This window comes from Neolamprologus multifasciatus, chromosome 19, assembly GCF_963576455.1.
Source record: "Neolamprologus multifasciatus chromosome 19, fNeoMul1.2, whole genome shotgun sequence".
Taxonomy (NCBI): Eukaryota; Metazoa; Chordata; class Actinopteri; order Cichliformes; family Cichlidae; genus Neolamprologus; species Neolamprologus multifasciatus.
This window is the reverse complement of record NC_140457.1, coordinates 15,718,296-15,745,753: the sequence shown is the minus strand read 5'-3', so window position 1 is coordinate 15,745,753 and position 27,458 is coordinate 15,718,296. Positions and strand designations below refer to the sequence as shown.

The 27,458-nt window shown below is 39.6% G+C and overlaps 1 protein-coding gene and 1 long non-coding RNA gene across 2 annotated transcripts in view; one reads left to right on the top strand and one right to left on the bottom strand.

Moving 5' to 3' along the window:
* Positions 1 to 5,566: 5,566 nt before the first annotated feature.
* On the top strand, positions 5,567 to 8,045 carry LOC146496259 (cathepsin L-like peptidase). The gene is made up of 8 exons (XM_085144222.1): positions 5,567 to 5,738; positions 6,008 to 6,112; positions 6,311 to 6,453; positions 6,603 to 6,800; positions 6,894 to 7,085; positions 7,158 to 7,323; positions 7,433 to 7,538; positions 7,734 to 8,045. Exons 2-8 carry the CDS (start codon positions 6,013 to 6,015, stop codon positions 7,831 to 7,833), a joined length of 1,005 nt encoding a protein of 334 aa, XP_085000348.1. The 5' UTR covers positions 5,567 to 5,738; positions 6,008 to 6,012; the 3' UTR covers positions 7,834 to 8,045.
* Positions 8,046 to 11,091: 3,046 nt separating this feature from the next.
* LOC146496258 (uncharacterized) overlaps positions 11,092 to 27,458 on the bottom strand; it is a 63,008-nt gene continuing 46,641 nt past the window's right edge. Inside the window, exon 2 of the long non-coding RNA XR_014871283.1 lies at positions 11,092 to 13,131. This is a non-coding gene — a long non-coding RNA (uncharacterized LOC146496258). The remainder of the gene's footprint in view (positions 13,132 to 27,458) is intronic.

The window sequence follows — 27,458 nt, the reverse complement described above, 5'->3', positions numbered from 1 at the left end:
GTGACTGAGCAGTCATAGCTTAATGAGAATGTACAGCAGTGGGTTCAAGTACATTTAATTCTCAGCACCTTGCAGAGAAATACACCCTAAAGACTTCTTATGGAAGGAAGCAGTAGCTGTTTCAAAACCCTGTTTCTGCATTGTGGCTGATTTTTTGAGAATTAAATAATGACTTGGTGTAATATGTCATGCTTTGTAGTTTATGCAAAGGTTTAATTTACCTCATTTTAAGCCCTTTTTAAAACCTTAGAATTTAAAGTGGGTATTCTTCCTGTTTTAATATGACTGTAAAGAACGAGTTTATGTTTGACATAATGTGAAATGCCTTCAACAACAAGGTGAAGTTCAATGATTTTGTGTTGTTCAAAGGTTACATGAAAATCCCAGGCAGTTAATTGCAGTGGCCCATGATCACTTGGTCACTTTTAAATCCACTGGCATGAGTGATACTGGTGTTGCTCTTGTCAGAAATGATCACAGTCTGTAGAAACAATCTGACAAGCAATACAAGGGGACATCACAAGAGGGCGCCAGAGGTGGCTCAACAGACATAACCAGTATTCAGTATTTTTGGAGGAGTGAAAAAAATGTGAATGTGTGACACGCAAAAGATCAAAAGAAGTGTATGAAAGCGAGGAGAGGAGAGCTTGTGGTAAGGCTTGCTTGATAAACTGGAAATTTGATGTTTTCTCCGTATGCACTAATACAATATAACTGATATTAGATATATTGTGTGACTGGTGATCAATTAATCAAGATTCAAGAGGTTTACTTTTTTTCTAAGACATGATGTAACATCCATCCATCCATTCGCTTCCGCTTATCCTTTTCAGGGTCGCGGGGGGCGCTGGAGCCTATCCCAGCTGTCATAGGGCGAGAGGTGGGGTACACCCTGGATAGGTCGCCAGTCTATCGCAGGGCTAACACATAGAGACACAGACAACCATTCACACTCACATTCACACCTATGAGCAATTTGGATTAATCAATTAACCTATCCCCACAAACTGCATGTGGGAGGAAGCCGGAGTACCCGGAGGGAACCCACGCAAACACGGGGAGAACATGCAAACTCCACACAGAAAGATGGTGGAATTGAACTCAGGACCTTCCTGCTGTGCAGCAACAGTGCTAACTACCGTGCCGCCATGCTGCCCCATGATGTAACATGAGAAGGAAAAATTAAATAATAAAGTCCACAGTAACACAGCACTACAACAACCTAAACAACTGACAACTAAATCACAAAAAACAAATGTGTATAATGGAATTCAAAATTTAGAAATAATGAACAAAAAAGCTACCAGTGATATGAATAAGATAAGAGCCCATGGGACAGATATATTTATATGTAGACATGTAGACATTCGAGGTTACTGCACATAGTGAGTCCCTGGTGCTTGTGTATTTGTAGGAGAAAGGTCTTTAGTGTGTGGCAGAGTTTGCTTCTGGGAAGACACTTAGACTTGTTGTCAGGAGTTGTAGTGGGGGGAAATGGAACTGCCAACCACAGTCCTCCGTGTCCCTGGCAAGCCTGAAAGGAGAAAAAACATGTATTTCTAATTAATAAAAAATAACTACATTACCTGAATAAATTGGCAGAGGACCTTGGATGCTGGTTTCGCCACTTACAAGTGATGGGAAAAATGTTTGTCCACCTCTTAGTTGGACTCCTCTTTGCAGCACAATTAATTTGTTCAGTGAAGGTGGCTGGTAATGTGAAGTTTGACCTATATATTTCTTTATCTATCATTATGGTTCAGGAATGAATGGCATCAAATGTATTTAGGTAAAAGGTAGTTACATTCTCAAAATCTCACATCTCAAAAGAGGGAAAGACATTTACACTGTAAAATTCTAATTTTAGAGTAGTAATATTAAGAGAGTGTTTGTAAGCAGACCAACAGGAGAAATATACCACTGCCTTTCAAGATGTTTGTCACAATATATATCAGTCTAGGACTGTGTGTGTCACTGAGCCCAGAAATACCTGCAAAAACTACTCCAGACCAAAGAAAACCAAGGAATGCTGACTGTCATGAAGGTTCCTCCACCTAATCACTTCAGTGAACAACTGTGAGAGGTATAAGAAGGCCAGACATTCTGTGAAATCTTAACACTTTCAAATCCTGCAACAAACTGCTGAGAAGCTGATCATGCTCTCGTGATGATTCACGACACTTAAGTTCCTCGTTCTTGCTGAGGCTGCATAAAACACTTCCTTAAATGAGCGGCTCCTCTTGATGTATAGCTCCACCTTTTTCTATTTCAGTGCCTGGCATTCCTTATCTTCCTTCAAGAGCTGCCCCCCCCCCCCCCCCACACACACACACCTCTGCCGACTGATTTGTATGAAGCAATCATAACAGGTTGGCAGGTAGATAACATGAAGAAGCCCTGAGGGAGGCTGTGGTCATCATTTGACTGGTTTCTGTGGCCATTGGTGCTTCTCATGAGTCCTTCCATTTCTACCAATCAGGTACAATCATTAAACACTTTTGAAAGTATTTTAAGTATCTTCAAATAAAACAAGAAATATTTTTTCTTGTTATTTTAAACCCATCAGTCACCATCACTCACCCCTAACTAACATGTATTTTAAGGCATGTACGATGAACCTGCGTGCAGCAGCACCGATTTGGACCATGGTGTGCTCGCTGTGGGTTACGGTTCTTACAAAGGACATGACTCCTGGCTGATCAAGAACAGGTAAATACCAACATGTTTTAATTCATGCACTTCATTCCTGCTAACATTCGCACAGATACACAGCTACAAAATACATCTTTTGTTAATCAGATTGTTATGACATGAGGTTAAACTATTAATGTGAACACAGCTGAGTTTTAGCTGCTGAATGCTGTTCATTTGTTTCTTTCTGAGGCAGCTGGAGTCTTGGCTGGGGAGAGATGGGCTACATTAGGATAAGCAGGAACAATTTCAATTGCTAGTTTTGCAAGTTACCCTTTGATCTGAACAGATGGAAATAAGGGGCAGGGGGCATATAATTTACTTAAAAATCAAATGATCAAATGAAGTTTTATTTCTGGTTTGGTTTCTGGTGTGTCGTTTCTGTTTAATGGACTAACCTTATAATGACTGCAAACATGTAAATAAATAAATGTTTGACACTAAGATGTAAACATTTCCTTTTGTGTGTTTTACTTTGTTGGTGGTGCGTGGCTTAATAACCATGCAGTGGAATTTAGATTTAGAATCTGTTGTCTGTCGGTCAATCCAAACATTTTTACAAATCAGCTTCGCTGATTAGCCCCAAGCTTTTAGTGTAGAGTCTGCATGGTTTACATTTTAGTTTTATTGAAGAGCAAATTTGGTGGATTCTGTGTCAATCTCTCTCTATTTTTTTAAATGACTAAAGATGCAAAAGCATGCCTGTTAAAAAAAGCTGGAAAAGCTGTTAATAATAACAAACACTCCAATCTGTGGTTAAAGTAGAAATGCGGAGTACAAGTCATGCGCAAAGCAAACATCGTGACATTATTTTGGGTTCATAAGCTAGTTTCAGTCAACATAAATAATTCTAAATAAACCATTTATGTTGTTCAAAAGTCTGATGTTTCAGAAGCAGTCTCACATACTTCCTGCTTCTATGGCCTTTGGTTTGCAAACATCAGATGAAAGATATAAACTGAAAACTTTTGTAGATGAATGTCTCCTCTCTGGATTCTCCTGTCTGAATTTAACGTTTTGTGCTTTTACCCCTCAGTTACAGTTTTACTTCCTTCAGCATGTTGTAGTTTGAATTATTTTTTTTTTCCGCCTTAACTCATTCCAGCTGTGTTCCCTGTGTGTTTCCACTTCCCTCATCACCTTCATGTGCATTTATTGTGTGAGTTTCCCTTTGTTCATTGTCAAGATCGTCGGTTAACCTTCCCTGTGTTTCTATGTTCCATGTGTTCAGGGATTTCATGTTTCATGCACTTATTTTCCCAGTTCAAGTTTTATGTTAGTTTCTTCCTTCCTTTTTCCTTTCTTTTGGTTTATGTTTTCGTTTTCAGCGACAAGAAATGCTCGCTTTTCGTTAAAGTTTAATTCTGCCTCACTCATCTGCATCTGGTTACACACACCACAACCTCCACACAATCTGCGGCCTGGATTGTGACACTATTAGAGTGTTTTTTATTAACATTTATTTTCAAAAAGTGGAACAGGACAGAGACATTTATTTTCTTTCTTCATACATGTTGGTTGATTAGAAATTCAATGACAGTGTAATTCTGAGAACTGAGAAGGGAAAGAAATGGATGACACTAACGGCAAAAACAGTCAAAACATGTTTGACAAGCTGCACTGGTTTAATCACAAGTTAAATTTTAAAAATCACTCAAGTGCTGAATATCTCTGGGTGGATAAAAGTAGATTAATTAACACAGTTTCTAATGATAAAAACCACTGCATGGTTATTAAGTCACACAACAAAGTGTAACACACACAATCTCATGAACTGAAAGTTTGCCAAGGAGTGGACCCAAATGCAGACACCAAGACGCAGAGGAAACTATTTACAAGAGTATTTATTTGACAGCAGAGTTTGTGAGCCAGATTAGAAATGGCTATGGGGAGTGGCGACTGGAGCTGAGAAGGGAGCTGGATCACAGAGGGGGTCACGGCGAGAGACAGAGAGGCAAAAGGGATCCTGTAACAGACGGAGACGGAGTTATTGTATGGATAATGAGCAGTCAACTCAGAGTCTTTTGCTGGTGAGTTTATTCTGCTTACTTCCAGGTCCAGGCTTTGAAGGCCCTGAGGAGGGGAGGTCCGTGGGAATTTCCAGTGTATTTGAGGTATAATGGCAAGTTATGCCACTACGCTAGTTACCGCCATGGAGAGCATAACGAGCTGCCGAGTAAAAGCAGGTTGCACAGGTTTAAGTAGCTCTCCCAGTGATTGCTTGCAGATGAGCACTAGATGAGACACATGAAGCTTCACCCCAGTGGGATGGACAGCAGCTAAACACTGATGACAAAGTATATCCTTATTATCAAGGAACACATTACATTATAACAGGATTGGGCCAAAAGAGGCGAAACTGAATATGCCAATGGGAGATTAAGCAGAGGTATCTATGCCACATTTCAATAGGGGAAAAGACATTTTCAATGAATAAAATCTAATTTCAGAGTAGTGGCATTTAGAGAATAGTGTTTGTAAGTAGACCAACAGGAGAAATATACCACAGCCTTTTTTGTCCGTTTGAATAGTCACAATATATATCAGTCTAGGACTGTTTTGTCACTGAGCCCAGAAACACCTGCAAAAACTTTGAGAGACCAAAGAAGACCAAGGAATGCTGATTGTCATGAAGGGTCCTCCACCTAATTCACTTCAGTGAACAACTGTGAGAGGTGTAAAAAGCCAGACGTTCTGTGAAATCTTAACATTGTCAAATCCTGCACAAAGCTACTGAAACGCTGATCATGTCCGCCTGATGATTCATGACACTTAAGTTCCTTGTTTTTGCTGAGGCTGCATAAAACGTTTTCTTAAATTTGTGGCACTGTGCGATCCTCCTCTTAATGTATAGCTCCACCTTTTTCTATTTCAGTGCCTAACATTCCTTCTCTTCTTTGAAGAACTGCTGAAAAACACCTGACTGACTGGTATGAAGCAATCATAACAGGTAGTCAGGTAAATAAAAACACCTCTCTGACACAGAGCTGTATCTCACACAGGTGGTTATTCTTCAGTCTTCACAACAGACAAAGACAACGAGACAAGTAAGTAGCTGCAGCACAGATGACAACACATAGACAGGTCCAAATACACTTTCAGTAATGCAAAGATTCATTATTTCGAGAAAGAATTACAGGAAGAGATTAAAAAGAAACTGGAACTGGAACATAGAGCACATAGTATGGTAATATGAAAATGACACCCAGCATCATGACAGAAAATATTTTAATGCTGATGTGAAAAACATCACAAACTGCATGTGTGATTTCCTGTAAGTCACAAATCATTTCTGTCTTTTTCTGCTTGTGTTCAGTCAAGATGAAGTTGCTGCTTGTTGTTTCTGCTGTTCTGGCTGCATCCAGCTGTGCCAGCATCTCTCTGGAAGATCTGGAGTTTCACGCCTGGAAGCTCAAGTTTGGTGAGACAGCAGACTCTTTCTCTACTCTTATATTGAAGGTTTTTGTCAGAAGCTGCTGATCATGCTTTGTGGTTTTTACAATAATGTCTCAAATGAAAGAAAACCTTTTAGCTTAAATTAAAATTGTATTCATTAATGATCGATTACACGTGATTTTCTTTTATTCTGTTTCTGATATTTCACTTTTCCGACTGACAGGAAAATCCTACGATTCTCCATCAGAGAAGATTCACCGGAAGCAGATCTGGCTCACCAACCGCAAACATGTGCTAATGCACAACATCTTGGCTGATCAGGGCTTCAAATCCTACCGGCTTGGTATGACCTACTTTGCTGACATGGTATGTGTAGAAACAGAAGGCAGTCAGGTTTCAGAATGACACATCAAAGTTCATTACTAGAATAGCCATCAGTAATTTTGGTTACAATTTGCATACAACGGCTTTAAAAATTACAGTTAAACCCCAATAATTTTGTTCTTCTTCATCAGGAAAATGAAGAGTATAAACAGCTGGTTTCCCGGGGCTGCCTTGGATCTTTCAATGCTTCTCTGCCTCGCCGTGGCTCTACCTTCCTTCGCTTGCCTGAAGGTATTGATCTGCCCGACACTGTTGACTGGAGGGATAAGGGATACGTCACTGGTGTCAAGGATCAGAAGCAGTGTGGCTCCTGCTGGGCTTTCAGCACAGTGAGTATATTGGAATCAGTCTTCCTACTGTTATAAAGCGGGAAACTTTGCTCGACTGTTGCCTTTTTAAAAACTGACTCATTCTTGTTGCAGACTGGCTCACTGGAGGGTCAGCACTTCAGGAAGACAGGAACGCTGGTGTCTCTGAGTGAGCAGCAGTTGGTTGACTGCTCTGGCACATATGGAAACAAGGGCTGCAATGGAGGCTGGATGGACTCTGCTTTCCGGTACATCGAAGCCAATGGAGGAATTGACACTGAGGCATCCTACCCTTACGAGGCTGAAGTAAATAGACAGCAGTATGTCAAAACCATATCACACCAAATCTCTTGTTGATGTAAATAATTTCTCAATTAGGACTGGTTCTGTCGCTACAACCCTGCAAGTGTTGGTGCCACATGCAGCGGCTATGTTGATGTGAGTAAATTTGATGAAGAAGCCCTGAAGGAGGCTGTGGGCACCATCGGACCGGTTTCTGTAGCAATTGATGCTTCCCATCCATCCTTCCAGTTCTATACATCAGGTGCAGACATTGAAACACTGTTTTGGAAGATTTCTTCAAATAGTACAAGAACTGAGAAGTGTTTTATTTGTTCTTTACACCTGTCAGTCTAATTCACTTGTATTTAAAGGAGTGTATGATGAACCTGGGTGCAGCATCCTAGAATTGGACCATGGTGTGCTGGCTGTGGGTTATGGTACTGAGAATGGACATGATTACTGGCTGGTCAAGAACAGGTAAATACCCACAGGTGATGGTCACATTCCTGCTAACATTCACCCAGTGCTGATGCACAGCTGCATATAAAGGCATCTTATTTGTGGTTTCACAACATAATACAGATCATTATGTCGCTGCATGCTGTTCAACTATTAGTGTGAACATAACTGAGTTTTACCTGATAAATGTTGTTATTTTCTGTCTTTCTGTAGCTGGGGTCTTGGATGGGGAGAGATGGGATACATTAAGATGAGCAGGAACAAACACAACCAGTGTGGGATTGCTAGTGCAGCAAGCTACCCTCTGGTCTGAAGTGGTGGAAACAAACTCAGCTACATTTGTTTTTCCATTTGAACAAAATGTACTCATGTTAATCTTAAACATTTGTTTAGATAAACCGAAATATATGTGAACATTTAAGATTTATTCAATCCAGGTTAGTGTTAGTCTAGGATTTTCTTCAATGTGGTCGAAATATATAATTTTACGTACAAAAAGTAAATAAACTGAGATGTAAACATTTACTTTTGTGTGTTTCACTTTGTTGCTTGTGTAGCCTGGCTAAATTAACCAGCCCAGAACACAGATTATCTTTGGGGTTCTTTTAATCTGAGTGATAAAGTAAGCGCTCAGAAGAAAATAAAAAAGGTTGTAAAAATAAAGAAATAAAATTGTTACAGACAGTTCTTATCCAGTAACAGCTTTGTGCACTGGTAACCCACTGCTACTGCAGGTTATTTCCCCAACTTTATCAGCATCTGGAACTCAAGGACGTCTAGCGTCATTTTGTGTCTGATATAAACCCATACATAAATAAAATAAACTAAGCAGTGCAAAAATAACTGTAGTGGCTTCTCCTGCTAAGATACAGAGCCAAGATCAAACAGTTAACAAGGTACATTTCCCTCTTACCCACAGAGATAGTATAATACAAGTGTGAACTCAAATACATACAGTGCATTAATTCAGCAGAAAACGGAATATAGATCCCTCTGAGATAAACGGCGAAGTTGGTTGCAGCAACTCCTGGTGCCTTAACTGTTGCACACTTTGCATTCAAAACAGATCACGCAGCGAAAAAAGGCATTGGACACCCACATAAAACCAATGCAAGCTAGCACTCCCGTGAATGTCTCTGTAGATCCCCATGATCCCTTGCGCTCTCAGGGGTACCCCAAAAGCGCCATCCAGTGGCATGTCCCATAATATAGAACTTCCACCTGGCTACACTCGTGTGTAGCTTAATAAGTGGATCAGTCCACTGTGAGGACAGATTTTATGTTTCCAAGAGAACAAAGATGACTGACTGAGTAACCCCCAGTTTCTCCTCTAGATGGATGATATTTTTGTTTAATTGAGACACATATTGACAATAGTTATTGCATAATTGACATTAAATTATACAATAGTATGCAAAACATTAAGTGATGCACATTTGGCTGTTCCTTTTCAGAACAAAAGTTAGCACATGTTAAAGGTCGGTCATGACAGGCCATTAAGAGATTTAAAAACAAATAAAAGAACTTAAAAAACGATCCTAAAACATACAGATTGCCAGTGGAGTGAAATTAAAATGGTGGTAATGTGCTCACACTTTTCTGCTCCAGTTAAAAAACGCACTGCAGCATTTTGCACAACTTGCAGACTCCTAATGGATGCATCACATAATTGCCATTAAATGATACAAAACATAAAAATGATTAAATGATGCAAAACATTAAGTAATGCACATTTGGCTCTTCCTTTTCGGAATAAAAGTTAACACATGTCAAAGGTCAGTCATGACAGGATTTCAATTTTTCTTTGTCATTTGCAGAGATTATTATGACAGTGTTCACTATTGGGTCACATTATATATATCCAACAATTTACTTTAATTAAAATAAACTTCATATATACTTATTAATACGTTTTTGTCACTTTATTACATTTGCTAAGACTATGGCTTATAGGCAGGCTAGGGTATTATAGATTATTTCTGTTAGCACATCATAGCATAGTTCGACAAGCCTTGTTAAGCAAAACTGTTTGCCCACATGCCATCTAACAAACTTTCTCTGGTTCCTCCAAACCACCTCAGAGCTCTACAAAAATGATTTGATAGCAAAGAAGACCTTCCACCTGACCTCACTTGTTCACAACATGGCATCATTTGTATGAAACATTGTGTAAATTTGAAAATAAATGTATATTTTAATTGTTGTCTCAGATACTTGACAACACTTATTGACAAAAGAGTTTTGAGAATGCAGTTTGCACTAGGTTAGGTCCATAATTTGCTGGAAAACACAGTTTTTGTCATTTTTGTATGTGATTGTATTTAATGAAACGTGGTTGAAAGCTTTGCTACATATGCACATGTGTAGTGTGGGGCAGGACAGGATGGTTTCAACCTGAAAACTGAACGTGTATGAATGGGAACTGAGGAAGGAAACATATGGATGACAGTAACAGCAAAAATACTTTTTACATTAAAACATGTTTGACAGGCTCCCCTGGTTTAATAACAAGCTAAAGTTTCACTTTATGAACTTTACATAGTTCATCCACTTTTCTTCCTCTGCTCATGCTTCATGTTTAAAATCACTCAGTTATGTGGACATAATTAACCTTTAATTTGATTCTTTTTACAATTCGGTCTGACCTTTGCTCATCATCACTACAGGTACACATAAAATTCTATTTTATGAATTGTTTTCTTTTTTAAAAGACAGATGAAGAATAGAGCGTGAGACATTAAGACACAAATTTAGAAAAAAAAAAACTTCTCTTTAACCTTTGTTGCACATTCTTGATGAGATTTTCCAAGATAAGGTAATGAGTTCGTTTTAAGAACAAGCAAGGCCCATGGATTCCTGGTGGTAGTGATTGATGACTGACAGCTTCTTTCTGCTATGCTCTGATTACACTGAGGACGTCTGAGCAGAAATGAAGATTGAAAAGTCTAAAACCAACTGACACACATAGGTGGTTCAACACTCACGCAGACACTTTGTGTGGCAATCATAGAGTGCTTACTACAATCTCAATAATTCATTGTTATTTGGCATTTGCACAAAAGAAAACGTTACAGATCTTGGCTTAAAATTTTGAAAGCAAGTCTTTGAAATCATAATCATCAATGTCAAGAAGCATCACTGCATGTGACTACAGTCTTACGTCACAGCAACATTGAATGTGAAAAATGATTCTGATTATATTGTACCTAGTTAATTGTGTTATTTTATTTCTAATCTATTTCTTCACCTACAAGTGTTACTGTTCTCCTGAAGGGAGGGAGTGTATTCGTTTCTGTTTGTTTGTTAGCAGTCGACCCTTCACGGTGTTCAAGCTACCATTTTAGAATATTGTGTGATGGTAGATACAATTAACAGCTCAAGCTGATTTAATTTAGGTAAAAACTGGATCAAGGTTAGATCGAATGTGAAAAAGGAAATATATTATGTTACCCACAATTTTTTGTGGATTGCAGGTAGACTTCACAACAGAATGCTGACGTCAGCATGCTGCAACAAAAACATTGACATTTTTATTAAATTGTTATCATTTTAGTGTTTTGTTTTTTAAAAAAAATATGATTTCAAAAAACAAGACAATAGGATTTTTTCCAGTGTTGCTTAACAGAGCAAAGTGCTGCACATCAACAGAAAGAAACAAACATTTAAGCTCACGTCAGCATGCATCAGAGAGATGACACAATGTGCCTTCCGTGTCACCCCCACACATACCTGACTGCTTAGAATTCACTGAATGTATAGTCCCGTCACCTGTAGCAGGAAGAATGTTGACAACAAAAACTGTCTTTACGGGATCACATGTTTGACAGGCAACACCGGTTGAAGTTAGAGGTTCACTTTTGTTTTTTTTACCTCTCTTATTTGAGGTGCATAATCACTCACATTCACTGATAAATACATAATCTGAACAATGATTAATTAAGGTGACACAGTTAAAACTTGCTTATGTTGGTGTGCAGATCATTTTCTCAAGTTATTTACATCTTCTTTGTGAATAAAACTTAATTTCACTTTGCAGATCAGTCTGACCTTTGCTCCTCATCACTACAGGCACATATAAAATAATGTTACACAGTTTGTTTGTTTGTTTTCCTTTTTTGTTTTTAACCTTTACTTGCAAAACCAGAACAAAAGTAGAACAAAACTCAATAAAGACCAGATGGGTTTTGTTTAGATGGATGGATTTTTCATTTTTTCAACATTTGGAGATGGTGGCACTGGTGCAGTGACAGTATGACGATGCAGAGGTTTTCACTGGGAGTGGAGACAAAGTTGAAGAGGCAAGGGTGAGATAGCTTGGACATGAGCAGAAGAGGGATAATTAATATACTGGACAAAGGGTTTTGAAAATGGAGCTGCCAGGCAGGAGGAAAAGAAGAACATCACACAGAAAATTAATGGATGTAGTGAAGGAGTCCATGCAGAGGACTAGGTTGACAGAGATGTTTGGGATAGGATGAGATTGCGGCAGATAACCCGCTGTGGTAACCAGCAGAAATAATAACAAGAAGAAGAAGAAGACAAATTCTTCATCATTCCCTTAGTGGTCCAAATGGTAGAGAGTCCCAGATTCTTAGCCCTAGTGGGAGTTGTCCCTTAAGAGGGTCCTTGACCCACTATTGATCATATGACTGATCACATGAGCCAAGGTATGAAAAAGAGTATGGGTCATTATCAGCAGAGGTCTCGGGTAAAACCATTGTGAGACCCTGCCTCACCCTGAGATCAACTTCTGAAACCATCTAGAGAGAAACAGAATGACAAATGGAACAACTTGAGATCAGGTGATGGAAAGTGAAACGTCTTTAAGAAACTTACAGAACTCCACTCAATTAGAAAAACTCTTAAAGTCCTTTCTAAACATCCATAAAGGGTCTGTTCTGTTACATATTATAAAACATGAGCTCTATCAAATGCCCCCTTTTCTTGAATAAGAAAATGTTTTTGAAGTTTTGTCTTGTGTCAGAATATGGAAAATCTTTACTTAGTGTATATTCACACAGGTCAGCACAAAGTATGAGACCAGGCTAAAGAAAATCATGTTCACTAAAATAAAAACATGGGAAAATTCACGTCCAGAAACACAAATCAATAAAACTCTGATTTTATGGTCCACAAGTCTGTCTCAGCATCTTGTATTTGGGTCTTAACTTTTTTACATCTCGACACATAGAATTTCTCCTGGTGGCCTCAATCCCTGCACCAACAGACCCTATTTCAGATGATCAAATAGGGATTTGATGGCGCAACTGCATGATAACGACACAATCAGTTGAATCAAATGCATTAGCAGGGAAAAAACTAAAACAAGCAGTACCCCAGGGTTGAACCACTATTTTGCATTATTGGATTTGAAAAAAAAAAAGAGAGAGAGAGAAACTGTGTACTGCTTTGTCCTGAGGCAACGAATTTTAATTAAATGAAAAATCTGTCAAAATCTGTTGTTAAACAATCGGACATAACTTTTAGATATTCACCTACATGGACATTTTATTAATAAAGTTATTTAATTTTAACCTCTTAAGCCCCAAGCCTACCTGATCTCCTGCCTTTTGCCCCCATATCAGGGGGCGTTGGGGCTTAAGAGGTTAAACTAAACATGATACTTATCTCACCAGATGCTGTTGCTGCTACATGTGACTTTGTTTTCTGCAACGACTGCTGCACAACTGTGTTAAAGATAAAACGCTCTTCTCCTCATCAATATATATGATGGTGACATGTTTTGTGTCAATATTTTTATTAAAAAACAAAATAAAATGTAAAAGGACAATGTAATTATCAAAAATGTGGTTTCTTGCCTGAGGGCAACAACATGCTATAAAGGGCTAAATCAACACCGTGGTGTCTGCCAACAGGAAGAAACAGTACTCGTCAGCGAAGACACAATGCACGCTGCGTGCACAAGTTCTATACATCAAAAGAGTCACAAGCAGTTGTTGCTTCACTTTGTGAAGTGTAGAGAGAAGAAACATGTTTGACAGGCAGCACTGGTTTAATCACAAGAAAAAGTTTCAGTTTGTGCTATGAGCTAGTCTGTGCAGTTCAACAGCTTCCTGGGTTTTTTGTTCATTTCATTTGTATAAACACACAGTCTCCGTGTGTGATGTAAGATAAGATAAGATAAGATAAGATAAGATAACCTTTATTAGTCCCACACGTGGAAAATTTGTTTTGTCACAGCAGGAAGTGGACAGTGCAAAAGTTATGTAGCAAAAATTTGAATATAATAAGAATAAAATACAGTACACAACTGTACAGAATAGAATAAAATAAAATACTATATACAGCAGAATAAAACAGAATAAAATATACAATAGGATAAAAATAGAATACAAATTCTATATACAACTAAGTAAAAATACAACGATGCCAGAAAAGAGTATTGCACTTATTGCACATGTGTGGATGTGTGTGTTTGATCAGTTGGAGTCTTTGTTGTACAGTCTGACAGCAGTGGGGAGGAAAGACCTGCGAAATCTCTCCGTCCCACACCGTGGGTGCCGCAGCCTGCCACTGAAGGAGCTGCTCAGTGCAGTCACAGTCTCCTGCATGGGGTGGGAGATGTTGTCCAACGGGGATGACAGCTTAGCCACCATTCTCCTGTCACTCACCACCTCCACTGGGTCCAGAGGCATCCTAGAACAGAGCTGGCCCTTCGGATGAGCCTGTTCAGTCTTTTCCTGTCCCCAGCAGAGATGCTGCCACCCCAGCAGACCACACCGTAAAAGATAGCTGAGGCCACCACAGAGTCATAGAAGGTCTTCAGGAGTGGGCCCTCCACTCCAAACGACCTGAGTCTCTGCAGCAGGTACAGCCTGCTCTGCCCTTTCCTGAAGAGGGCATCTGAATTATGAGTCCAGTCCAGTTTGTTGTTCAGATGAACACCAAGGTACCTGTAGCTGTCCACAGCCTCGATGTCCATACCTTGGATGTTCAGTGGTTGCAGTGGAGGATGTTTGTGCCTGCGGAAGTCTACCACCAGCTCTTTGGTTTTATTGGTGTTGATCTGGAGGTAGTTCAGCTGGCACCAGTCCACAAAGTCTTGGGTCAGTCCTCTGTACTCCTTGTCGTCCCCATCAGTGATGAGGCCGACTATTGCAGAGTCATCAGAGAACTTCTGCAGGAAGCACTGGGTGGAGTTGTGGGAGAAGTCTGCAGTGTAGATGGTGAAGAGGAACAGAGCCAGAACCGTTCCCTGTGGGGCCCCCATACTGTAGACGACCCTGTCCGACACACAGCCCTGAGTTCTCACATACTGGTCGGTGAGGTAGTCCAAAATCCAGGTAGTGAGGTGATGGTCCACTCCTGAGTTCTCCAGCTTGTCCTTCAGGACCGTGGGAAGAATGGTGTTGAAGGCACTGGAGAAATCAAAGAACATGATTCTCACAGTGCTCCCAGCGGTTTCCAGGTGAGCGAGATATGTGGAGCATATTATTTTCCTTTCTTGATGTATAAAACCTTTTACTCTGTTCTGAACTTTGCTTCTCATCGAGGCCCTAAAACTACAGGCTTAGGATAATATTAGTACATAAAAGCTTACATGTGTGTTTTTAAAGTTACCTGCATATATAAATTCCATGAAGCTAGTCCTAAAAACATGTAGACCTTCTTTTCATCCTTAGATTTAAGGCCACAGAGCACTCAAGAAATGTTGATGCTATTTTCCACAGTAATCACTGGGATGCGGATTTGTTGTGTTATTCCCTTATCTCAAACATAACAGTAACTCCAGGAAAAGGTTAGCTCTGCAGCATAAGCTACGGCCCTGCAACCCTGTGAGGGATGAACCTTCTTCATTACAATGCAAAATTAAACCTGAAGTTAACTCTCCAAGCCCCAAATCCTGCTTTGGTGCACGTCTGAGAAAATAAGTCAAATTGCATACACTTTAAATGGCAGCATGGACGTGCATTTACAGGAAACTGATGGTTCTCGCCTGTATACGTGCTTGTTATTACTGCCATCTTGTGGCTGCAGTTGGCTATTGATGCTGACTGTTATATGCTCAAGAGTTTTAATTCAGCTGCGTTTTTCCCATTTATATATTTTAACATACTTTTTAAATCAAAATGAACCCCCGTTTTTCTGAGCTTGATAAAAGTTATAAGTGGATCTCACTAGAGAGCCACACTACAAACACACAACTTTAAACAGACTATAAAGTTTTGGAAAATACAACATCTGGAGACTGATCGGGGAACATTTTTCTGTAGAAAATATGTTTTTACCTTTGATACTTTATGTACTATTTACCAATGACACACAGTTGTATGACAATATTACTGTATGGTATATCCTTTAAAAAGGATAAATCGCCAAGGTTAGAAGACATTTTGTCCACACTCACGTGTGGAGTATATTCTTGTCATAGTGTGTAAGGTGCAAGCACTTGGAAGGGAAAGGCATCTTCACCCCTGTGGAGGCATTTTCGACAACCGTCTGGAAATAACAAGACAAAATTTATATCAACAAGTCAAGAGTAAAGCACTGATCCAACAGCTATGATTAAGACCACTCACTCTATTTTGGCTAGTTACATCTACAAGGGTCACCAGCCTGCCAGCATGGGGTCCAGAAGAGTTGTAAGCAGCATGGCTTATCTCAACAAAGCACTTGAACACTTGGAGGAAAAAAAAACAAAGAACAGCACATCAGAAGTGATACAAGCCTGAAAAAGTCCGAGCTTTTATATCTGGGATAACCAAGAAGGAGCCTAGACTACCCGGTTTGTAGCATTGCAATGTATAGCACCAGTTCATTAATGTCAACTAGCCTGTGTTTCTGTGATCAGTGTTATGCACTGAACACAATAGGGGGTGCATTTAATAGTGCCCTTAAAAGTAACACAACATTGAAAACGTGTGACTGTTATATAAATAAAGCTTATGATCAGTGTGTGCTTCCACTCTCAGGCCCTCGCTGCCTGATAGACCGTGTTGTGGTGTGTGTAACAGACATCATCTATAAAATGTTACATTTAAAATGTGACTTTGTGATGCATGACTTTACAAACACTTCACAGATTGTGAATGAGGGCTTTAACAATACATGTGGTCCAGTATATAACAATAACACATTTTCAAAGAAAGAATTATTTCAACATGCTAACACTCTCATGGCAAACTTCCGCCTGGCGCACATACAGCTTCCAGTTCTTCAGCTCACATGCACAGTCTGTCTTGCTAATTGTGCCAGCCATCTGTCACACATTCACTTGAAATCTAATTTACTAATTTTGCTTTGTCGGGTGCATGTCTTGGAGTGTCCTGAGGGGAGTGGTTTGAGGAGATGGGGTATTGGGAGAGTTATTCTGGACTCTAATACGAGTGTGAAGAGTTTGTTGGTCTGCTGGCAAAGTCATGATTGATTCCAGAGGGTGATGGCCTTTGCCAGGGGTGCACTTTGTCACTCATTGATACATTCAGCTAAGAGGTTGGTTTTAGTAGCTTCTGGATATCTTCTCTGTTTTTTGCAGAGGATGTGGTTTTGTTGACTTCATCGAGCAATGACCTCTGGCTGGCACTGTAGTGGTTTTCAGCCAACTGTGAAGCAACTACAGTGAAGGTAAGTATCTCCAGTTCTGAGGCCATGATTCTCAGCTGGAAAAGGGATGAGTTTTTCCCCAAATATCTTAGAATTATGCTCACAAGTGAAAGAACAGAAGAGCACAGCAGGAGATTGATGGATTTTACATCCATAACCTCAGCTGTGCCTGCGAGTTGTGGGTAGTAAGCAAAAGAATGAGATAACAGCAGGAGAAATGAGCTTTTGTCCAGACATCATAGGGTATGGGCTCTCCCTCAGCGACAGGGTGAGGAGCTTGGTCATTCTTGAGGGGCTAAAAGGAGTGCTGCTACCACTCCAGCTCAGGTGGTTTGGAGATTTGACTAGGATACTTACATGACTGTACAACTGGAAGGAAGCCCCAGACTCCATGTTGGGAAGATTATGTCTCTCAGCTTGATTGGGAATGCCCCAATATCCTCCCAAAAGAGCTGGAGGAGGTGGCTGAAGAGAAGGAGGCAATTCTGCTTAGAATTTCTTTTCTGTTCAGGTGCTCTGTTTAGAAGAAATCTTTACTCCCCCTAGTCTTTTCCCTCTTTTTTTCACCATGCATTGTAATTACAGTAAAATACAGCTATATATATATATATATATATATATATATATATATAGCTGTATTTTACTGTAATTACAATGCATGGTGTATATATATATATATATATATATATATATATATATATATATATATATATATATGTAGTGTTTTTGTTACCTTTTGAGATACTAATCCTGGTTGTGATGGATTTGCAATAACCACATCATATGTGTGAAATAATCCCATAATGGAATGCAGCCTTCTTTCTACAGTAATTTGTAATGCTTAAGGGTTTTGCATGTAATCCAACTAAATAGCAGTACTTAAGTCATTATTCTTACATCTCTGCTGAACCTTGGGCAGTGGAAGGTTGCTTTAGCCCTCTACAAAATATGAAGTCAGCTATAAATACATTTATAGTGCTTGAAATTATTTTGTTAATTTGTCATGGGCTATTCAGCTTAACTGCATTTAAATTTTCTGCATCCAGTGAGGCTAAAAATAAGAGTTCTTTCACAGTGAAAATAGATTTGTCTTAGTTGAACACAAAATCTGATGTGGTTTGAGACATTTTATAATTTCCTGACCAGAACATTAAAAAAATAATCTAAAAATGACTTTGATAATAATTATTACTAGTGAGAAATTTAGTTCTCCCTTTTCCCTTGAGGTGCCTGACATCTGTTTTAATCATACACAATAGTTACCCCACTGTAATTAATGATATCATATTAAGTGCCTGCAATCTGCCCATTTTAAATGTCACATTGGGTCAGGCTGTGATAATATCTGATGAGAGAACAAGAAAAACTGAGGCAGCGATACAGAAAAAGGGAGAATTTATTAGGGATTTAATCAGCTTGTGTGACAAAATTTGACCTTGACGTCTTACTTTTTCCACCATCACCTGAAGCAGCAACAGCAGTAACGCACAAGCAAGGTAATTCAAAGAGACTTAAATTTTCTTTTGTCGGGCGAGTCTTTTAACGGCAGACAGTAGAAAAATATCTCTGCCTTTTTATTGGAACCCAGTGTGACAGTATTCATCCAATTAGGCATGAATGATTGTTATCCAGCGACATTATCGTCATCATATTTTTTGGGAGTATGAAAAAGGGCATTAAAAAGTGGAAAACGCAAACGATGAAAAAGCTCCCAGGCTGAGACAAAGGGAGACAGAAGGAGGGCACATAAGAGGTGAGGCAAATTAATTGGTTTTGCTAAATCCTCCTCAAACAGCAGAAGCCAATGTGGTTCCACAAAAGGCCATTACCGGTAATCAATTTAAATCTGTTTTACCCTTCCCAAGGAAACCAATTAGGCAATTTAATTTAGCTTTTTTGATTCACAGCATAACCACTGCACAGGACAGGACATCCAATTCACTTCCTGCAGAGGGGGACAAGTGAAAACACTGGGAGGTGTAACTGGAACAAACAAAGCTATTGATCTGAGTAGGCTAAGAGATTCAGGGAGGAGTGAGAAGGAGACACAGGAAGCATAGCAGCATGAATAAATCTGGATTTTGTTAAGAAGAAGAAAACATCCTGCTGCGTCAATTCAAAACTGCCTCATCAATTAAAGTTTATTGCAAGTTTAGCTCAATTTTCTTGTGCCTAGACTATCATTTTTTATTTAAAGCTGCATTTTTGTGTCACTAGATGGCAGCACTTGACTACTGATGATTATCTCAGCAGTTGTGGGTGTTGTGGCCTGGCTTGACTTATGCAAAGCTTTGGTTCAAAGTCAGGTGTATTGCTTTTATAATTATGGTCTCATTTCCTCGTGATGCACGCGTAGCATGAACACAACCAATGCAAACACGCATGCATACACACCTACACACTGCACCGCTGAACTCACTGTAATAACGCACACACCGCACACTGCTTAATCAACAGTGTAGCTGCACAATTTCATCACACTGGCTGTTGGGTTGGTATAGAGGGAAGTGTCAGTCAGCCGTGTCACCCATCATAGCGAACAAACAGACCCTCCACAGGGGCCGTGTTTCTGCACCGATGTGTTATCAATCTCCCATCATGCATTTCTGTGCAAATGCTAGTGCGCTACCTCTTCCATGGGTGGTACATTTATGTGTGTATGTCAACTGGTTTATCGTGGTAATGGGGAACATGTGTGATTGTGACAGACAGGAGTTCTGCGTGACCGCACACAATGCTGTATGTGTGCCTGCTGATGCAGACACACGCAGATAGGCACACACACCCATGTATTTGTGTGGCTGTCTCTGTGGGGACATTAATTTTTATAGTGCATTCCCTGACACTCATATCCTACCCTAATTTGTCTCTTAACCCTTTAGCCCTTTCAAAAAGCCCTTTAAAGAAGTTAAAAAGGTTGTGTGAGAACCAAGGTGTTGAACATTAGTACAGACATGAGTTTATTAGACATAAATGCAGAGCTAATATGACCAATAACAATACCGGTACTCAAACTTATAAACACAGCTTATGTAGGAGAAAGGAGCGTGTGATGATTTATGAGATGAATTATCATCAATTTGCAAATTCTGAACACATTGTAATGACCACTAAATCACTGTGATTTTTTACTACCCACAATAATTAGTTAACACAACAAAACACACCTTTCAGCTTTTCATCTGTTTTGAAATTTGGTTTGTTTGTTTTTTTGGGGGATCTGGAATTTAAATGTGTCTGTCTCTACAGCACTTCAACTTCATTTGTTCAAATGTGCTTTGGACTAAAAAATAAAATCGATGTCACAGTCAACACTTTTCATAGTGCTTGTTAGAGGTATATTTGTTCATTTCCCCCAAAAAAACAAACTCTTTAACAAATTTCACTGGGCTACATGCTGAACTGGGATAGAAACAAAGTATCGATCCTATCGCACTAGTAACAACTTGATACCAATATAGTTGGTATCGATGCTACCAATATTTGGATCGATCTATTCATTTCTGTTGGACATCCAACATACACACACACACAAACTGGAAAAAGGAGAACCATGTGGAAAATGTTAAGGGTTTACACGTCTAATAACTCACAGATAAGACCAACAGACCATTAAACTCTTCTGGATTATCCTTATTTAAATCTTTCCTTCTGTATGTTTCTTTTTCTTTATTGTTTCCTCTCTTCCTCCTCCTTTTGCCAGCTGCATTTCTTGGACGAGGCTCTTGGCCAGTGGTCTGAGAGAGGCAACTGCAGCTAACCATTTGAGGAAAAACAGCCCTGGCAAGGCCAATTACATGCAGACAAAACACTTTGCATGTTATTGTGTTAGGGATTCATGCTTGATTGACTGAATGGGTTCTAATGAGGCTGGGGAACAACGCGCAGGAATGGAAGAAACACTCTTCCATTTCCCTGATGGATTGATTCATCCACGCCCTCATATACACAAACCAGGAACACACACACACTTGCTGGTAATACCCACAGAGCAAAGATGGACAATCTCATTGGCATGCACATGGAGGAGCACATACAGTAGAGACAAAACAACAAAACAGCTAAAGTGTGCCTGTGAGTGTGTGTAGTGGGAGGTAGATTAAGAGGAGATATTATAATGGAAAGCTACCTTGCCGTATTGCCTCTGCAGATGCTTCTATGCAAAAGCTTCACTCCCACTGGCGTCCTTTTATAGTATCACTTGACTAGGCAGAGTTGGATATAGCAACAGATGGATTGGTAAAGCCTTCAGCAGTGATAAAAAAAATGTCAGCTTGGCCTGTGTAACAGATGTTGGTTTTATTTCTGTGTTGTGCTGCGCGCTGGGCCTCAACTCCACTAAGTTTCACATCTTTGAAGTTTTTTTTTGTTCTCCGTCTCGCTGGAATGAAATTTGAAACGGATAATACTAGCCACGGGGTAGAGAAAATAACAAATGGCAGCTATGATGTTTGCAAGATCACTGTCAACAACTTACAAATTGAAAATGAAATTAGCTAGCACCCCAGGTTCAGGCTATGAATTTTAAAAGGCAGGTATGAGCCACATGTATGCAAGATGCAGGGTGAAAGACATGGAGGTACACAAGTACACAAACGACAAATGCTAAACTTGCAAATGTGCATGGCTTACATGCAAACAAGTGAGACACGGAAGTAGTTAATTTATCACAATGTACAGTATGCTTTTCATTTGAGGTCTTGAGAGTCCTCAGAAGAATATTTTATCCTTTCTGCAATTCCTCCTCCAGCTGCCGATTTCTTTCTCCACAGCTTCCACTCATTCATCATTTCTTACTGCCCCTCCTTTTCCTCTCAGCTCTCTCCCCTACCTCGTCCATCTCCCCTGCCATACTGAGGTCAGGGTGAAGGGTCAATTGCCTGGGTGCGCCACAGAGCCTGTTCTTGAAGGAGCAGTCATGTTTCCGAGCTGTGTCTTATCTTTGTCTTTTATTTCACCTGACAACACTTTCCCACCGGAGACCGCCTCATTTTTGCTTGCAGTAACCAACTCTTTGCACAGCTATGTGCATACAAACGTTTTCTGTGTGCTTTATGCGGTCTGACTGTATATTAGTGAGTCCGTATGTGTGGGTTGATGCTTCTTTCTGTGCTCCAATCCTCTCCCTGCCCCTTTTGCCCACCCTTGTTTATTTGCCCTGCTAAGTTTCCTCCTCTCCAGCTGTCTTCCATTCGTGACCTTTTTCTCTCACTGCCTTCCCTCCTCCATCGATAGCCCGAGCTAATAAGGCAATTAAAGCCTAATTAAAGGAGTCTTCAGAGAGAAGCAAGGTCTCAGGCAACTTCATAAGTGTAAGGGAGCAGTGTGCTTATTCAGGCCTCTCGTGAGCTCCCTGTCACTCCCTCCTGTCCACCACAACAAAGCAAAGAAAATGAAAGGCTAGAGAAACTGTATACACAGTCCCATTCCTTTTTTTTATTAGACTTCAGTTTTGATATTTTTAGGTGTATCCAGAAATGGGTAATGCACATAACTAGCTAATTTGTTCAGCTGTAGTGTATTTATCCAGCGTCAGCCCACTCATTGTTGTCAAATTTGCCAGCGCAGATCAAAGAGTCCTATGCAGTGTGTCAGCCAGGTTGCCTCTACTTGGCACTCTGAATCTAAAGTCAGGGATTAAGAGGGGAACCAGGAAAGAGGTGGTTCAAGGTTCATTTTAGCTTGCGAGTTTCTTGTCACAACAATCTGCAATGCTGTGTATGTTATTGGGTTTTTTTCCACATTAATACCAAAGCTTCCCTCACATGCCGATGCATACGATCATTGGGTGCACTTGTAGTCTGAAACAAAATCTTTACCCCTGATTTAGAAGGCACTTACAATGCATTAGCCTTGTGGTAATTACTAGAAACTCAATTAGAAGAAACCGCTGAAGACCAAGACCAAACTTGAGGGCTTAAGCTGCAACCCTGGTAAATGGATTTGGAGTTAATTTAGTGAGTCAGAGGGTGAAACAGCCATCAGTGATGTTTTAAGCTGCAGCAAGCATCCTGAGCACTCAAAGCTCTCTACCTTAGGCTGCGCTCTTCTGTAGTTTGCTCTCAGTTAGCAAACAGCTTTACTTTAGCTCAAATCTTGCAATTAAAATGCTGTGGGAATTTATTTTTCCTGTCTGTGCACATAAGCCTTGCATGCTCGTGCTTGTGGCCCCCTGCATTCAACTTGTTGTTTTGCTCCCCTCACCCCATACATTATTTCTCTGTAATGTTTACATGTGTACATGTTACCGGGCTATGTCCCAGATTCTGTTCAGAGTGAGGTGGTATATTTTATTTATGTCTCTGTCAATGTTCTCTAACATGCCTCGGGGCTTTTTTCTGACCGTAAGTACTGCCTGTCTGTTTTCAGTAAAGGTCTGTATTTACACAGTCCTTATATAATTCTCTGTATTATAAAGAAAAACATGTAAACATTAACATTTTTTATTAAAAAATAAAACATTTTTTATGAGGAACACTTTAATTTTCTTGCAACAACTGAATGATTGGGATATTTGTGGAATAAAAATTAGCCTTCCAGTGCTCCCTTGTGGACAGTTATTTTAATGGCAAATTGTTTCTAAAAGAATTCAAGCAAATTTTTTCTGTATTGCTAATATCAACATAATATGCAACCGAATGATTCTATCAGCCATTATGATGTATCAGTCAGGCTCTAGCGGTTAATACCTACCTCAGACACCTGGCCCTGGTGGGGCTGTAATATACACCAAGCTGGTAAGTTGCATCACATATTGGACTCTGCCATCTAAATCTATGGAGAGAGCAGATGGACTGCACCTCGGAAAAACTGTGGGTGGAAAATCCTGCCTGTTTCTGTGTGCGTGTGAATGCTCCTATTGGTGCCAGCATGTGTGTTGGCGTGTGTGTGTTCAAGTAGGTGCTGCAGCAAGATCTTGGCTTTGGCCTTGGAGTAAAGTTTGTGTGTGTGTGTGTGTGTGTGTGTGTGTGTGTGTGTGGGCTTGTGAGTGGGCGTATATCGTGCGACCACTGCTGTGCCTCCCTTCTTCTGGGGACCAGATGGTGACGAAGCCGGTTGCTCCACTTGACTGTTTCTAACATCATCGCTCACAAACAAAAGGGGGAAACGGAGGCAGAATTACACAGAACCTTTGAAAGGAATGTCTGCTTAGATCACTTTTTAAATTAAGCTGACCAATCAATTTTGTCAAAATTTTTCACTTAATAGCCTTTTTTTTCTGATGAAAACTAGATGATGACTATTTAAAAACTAATGATGAAACTAATGAAATATTGGAGGAGTTTGGAAGCGATCCAATCAGAAATAAGCTACATTTGATCTGCCCCCGGGTGAGAGTTCGGCTAGCTAAAGTGTGACAAAATGTTAGGATTAGAAGAGTAGACGAGGAAATAAGATGCTTTGTAAACCAAGGTGAACAACTCTCACTGTTAAAAACACAACAAACGTTTACACTTTATACCTGTAATCAGTGCAATCAACTTCAGATTTACTCTACAATAATCTTATGATATTGAGTCAACTGAATATGGACTAAAATGAAAAAATTAAGACTAAAACCAAATTATATTTTAGTCAAAAGACTATTAGTAAAACAAAATTTAAATTTTCTGTCTGGAGTCCACTTTCCTAAACTTTGATCGGTCATCTCAGCTGTGAAATAAGCTACATGCGTGCATTTGTGCAAGATTAGCAGTTCCACATTTAGTTTCCATGAAGTTAAGTTATAAGTTATAGTGAATACAAATACAACCGATATTCAGTCCAGACAAGTAAACACAAACATGCAAATCATATGCAATAACAGATCATTATGAGAGTGACATTAAAAGTAGTCACACTGACTAAAAGAGCTATTCTTTTGCTACTTTTAATGAACTTGAACTCCACCACCAGTTCTTACAATTTCAGCTCCTTCTGTAAATTATTCCAGGAAATGGGGGCAGTTTATTTAAAAGCCTTTTTTCCTAATTAGAGACAAACATTTGTATAATATTGTGATAGCGTAGGCTGTACTGGTTGTAGTTTTTACACATATACGCACACAGTTAAGGAGGAACGAGCAGAAACAGAGATTTATACATAAAAAAAACAATCAATGGGAAAGTTTGCTGGTGTAGAGAGATGACCGCTTAGTAGTAGCGTACGGAGGACAGTAATGTACCTGATTTCCACAGCCAGTAACAAATGTAAAGCACAAACACAGATAGTGTCCTATTCATAAAGAGAAGCAGTAAAGGCTAAAAAAAGGTTGCAGAAAATTTCAATTTCAACTGATCTTAGGAAGCAAAGGAACAATTTTTCAAAGATTACCAGTAAAATAGACCCGAACATGATAGGCTTGATTATCTATAATGATTATCTATAATGAGCATTTTCTTTTGTTTAATGTATCACAGTGAGGTGCTCTTTCAATGTAAAATGTAAAAATGTTGAAGATATAATTTGCAATGCTGTTGAATTATATCAGCCTAAATCCATTCATTAAACCTTCACACTTGGGAGATCACTAAAAAGTAACACTGAGTCAGTTTAATAGTATAGGAAAAGGCTCAGAGGTCTCCTAACATTTAGTTTACCCTAATTGATAAAAATGAGTGGAACCCGAGTAAGTGTGAAAAAGGAAATTAGCATAGACTTTATTTCTTGACAATATTTCTAGACAAAAAGAAGAGGAGGTGAAACACATGCGGTTGTTTGTATTCATTTAAGGGCTGAAAATCGAATAACTCTTGCTGACCCGATCCATCACATATACTAGCAGAAACAAGCTCCAACCAATTATGTTAAATTAGGAATTATAACTCAATATTAAGCATTAATGATTAATTATAGATTACAGCAAATGCTTCTCTTTATTCTCGATGCAGTTATAGCTGTTTCATCTCACAAGATTTCCCTTTTAGTTATTTTTGGGGGTAAAAACATTTTAAGAAAGTTACGATGCTAGGATGATTTCAGTGGACAAGTGTGTGGTCTGTGATGTGATAAGGACTGGTGTGCACATTGTGAATGGACAGCTAATCACCAACCACGCTCAGCTGACAGGCTGATGCCGCCTTACGATGCTCTGCCTCCACTTTTTCTCTCAAGAGACTGTCTAATTACGCGTGATAGTGCGAAGGAAATATGCTGAATGACAACACATTATGGACCATGAATTACAGAATGTGTAAGCCCACTCAGGCTTATTTTACATCTGACACCATGGTGATTACATGTGATTAATTTGTTAAATGGAATAAAGCAGCCACTTCTTCTTTGGCGGCAGAAAATGAAGCACATCAGGAGACCGCCGGCAGCATTTATGCTGCACCTCTGTGTTTTTATTTGTTCTTTTAAAGGTGTAAAATACACATACTGAGGCTTCTTGTTAATATTTAAGTCTGCAAATGTAGCTCTTCGTGTAGTAACTGAAGGCATTAGAAATACTAAAGTAGTTTCAGTCTCCTATAGTATTCCCAGAATCCCTTAGGTCCAAAATTAAAACCGGCCCTCAGTGGATTGAGGCTTGGCTCATATACATATAAAGGTCATGCGTGACTATTAATGAATATCTTTGTTCCTGTCTTTGTCTCTGGAGCTTGCTAATTGAACCAGCCTCTCTTTCCCTACATCCCTTGGATGTACTACATGACGACACAGGAAGAGGCATTTGACAAAAATTGTGTCTTTTTTTCATCTAGTGCTGCTAACTGTGATGGTGTAGCTAAATGAGGCCTGTGATGAACGCCATGCCAGACAGAGGCGTCCAAGCCCACTACTTCCCCTTCTCTCACTGCCTGGTGCGCAGTGCAACGGCCAATCAACTGCTCACACAAAGGAGGAATTAGCATATTCCCTGGCACAAAATCGCACCCTTAATTGCAGCTGCATTGAGTCCATGTTCTCCACACATCCTCTTCTTTCTCTCTCTCTCTCTCTGGTTTTATTTTTTTTTTCCACTGGCCTCGTCACCAGCTTCTCAAAAAGTGTTTTGCCTTTTATTTGTGCATAATTCTTTCACGTTTCACTTCGTTCCTCCTCCAATCATTCAATCTTCATCAGACGGCTATTGTGTGAGCTCAGGGGGAGAACACAGAAGGAGAAAGATGGGGGCTGGGAATGTGTTTGGCATGCTGTACTATAGCAACAAGGTTGTCAGTCTCAAATGATGCTCTCATAATCAGCACATTGGAGCTGGGCTGCTGCATAGAATGACAATATCACCCTGATGCTACGTACATTGCTGTGGTCTCCCTTTTGGCTTGTCAATCTTTCTTTATCTCTCTCTGTTTGCGCTGCTCCTCACTGCTTTCCTTTCTGCACCAGCATTTTTGTCTGCTTCTTTTACACTTCTCATCCTTGCATTGTTTTCTGAAATTTTTTTCTCGT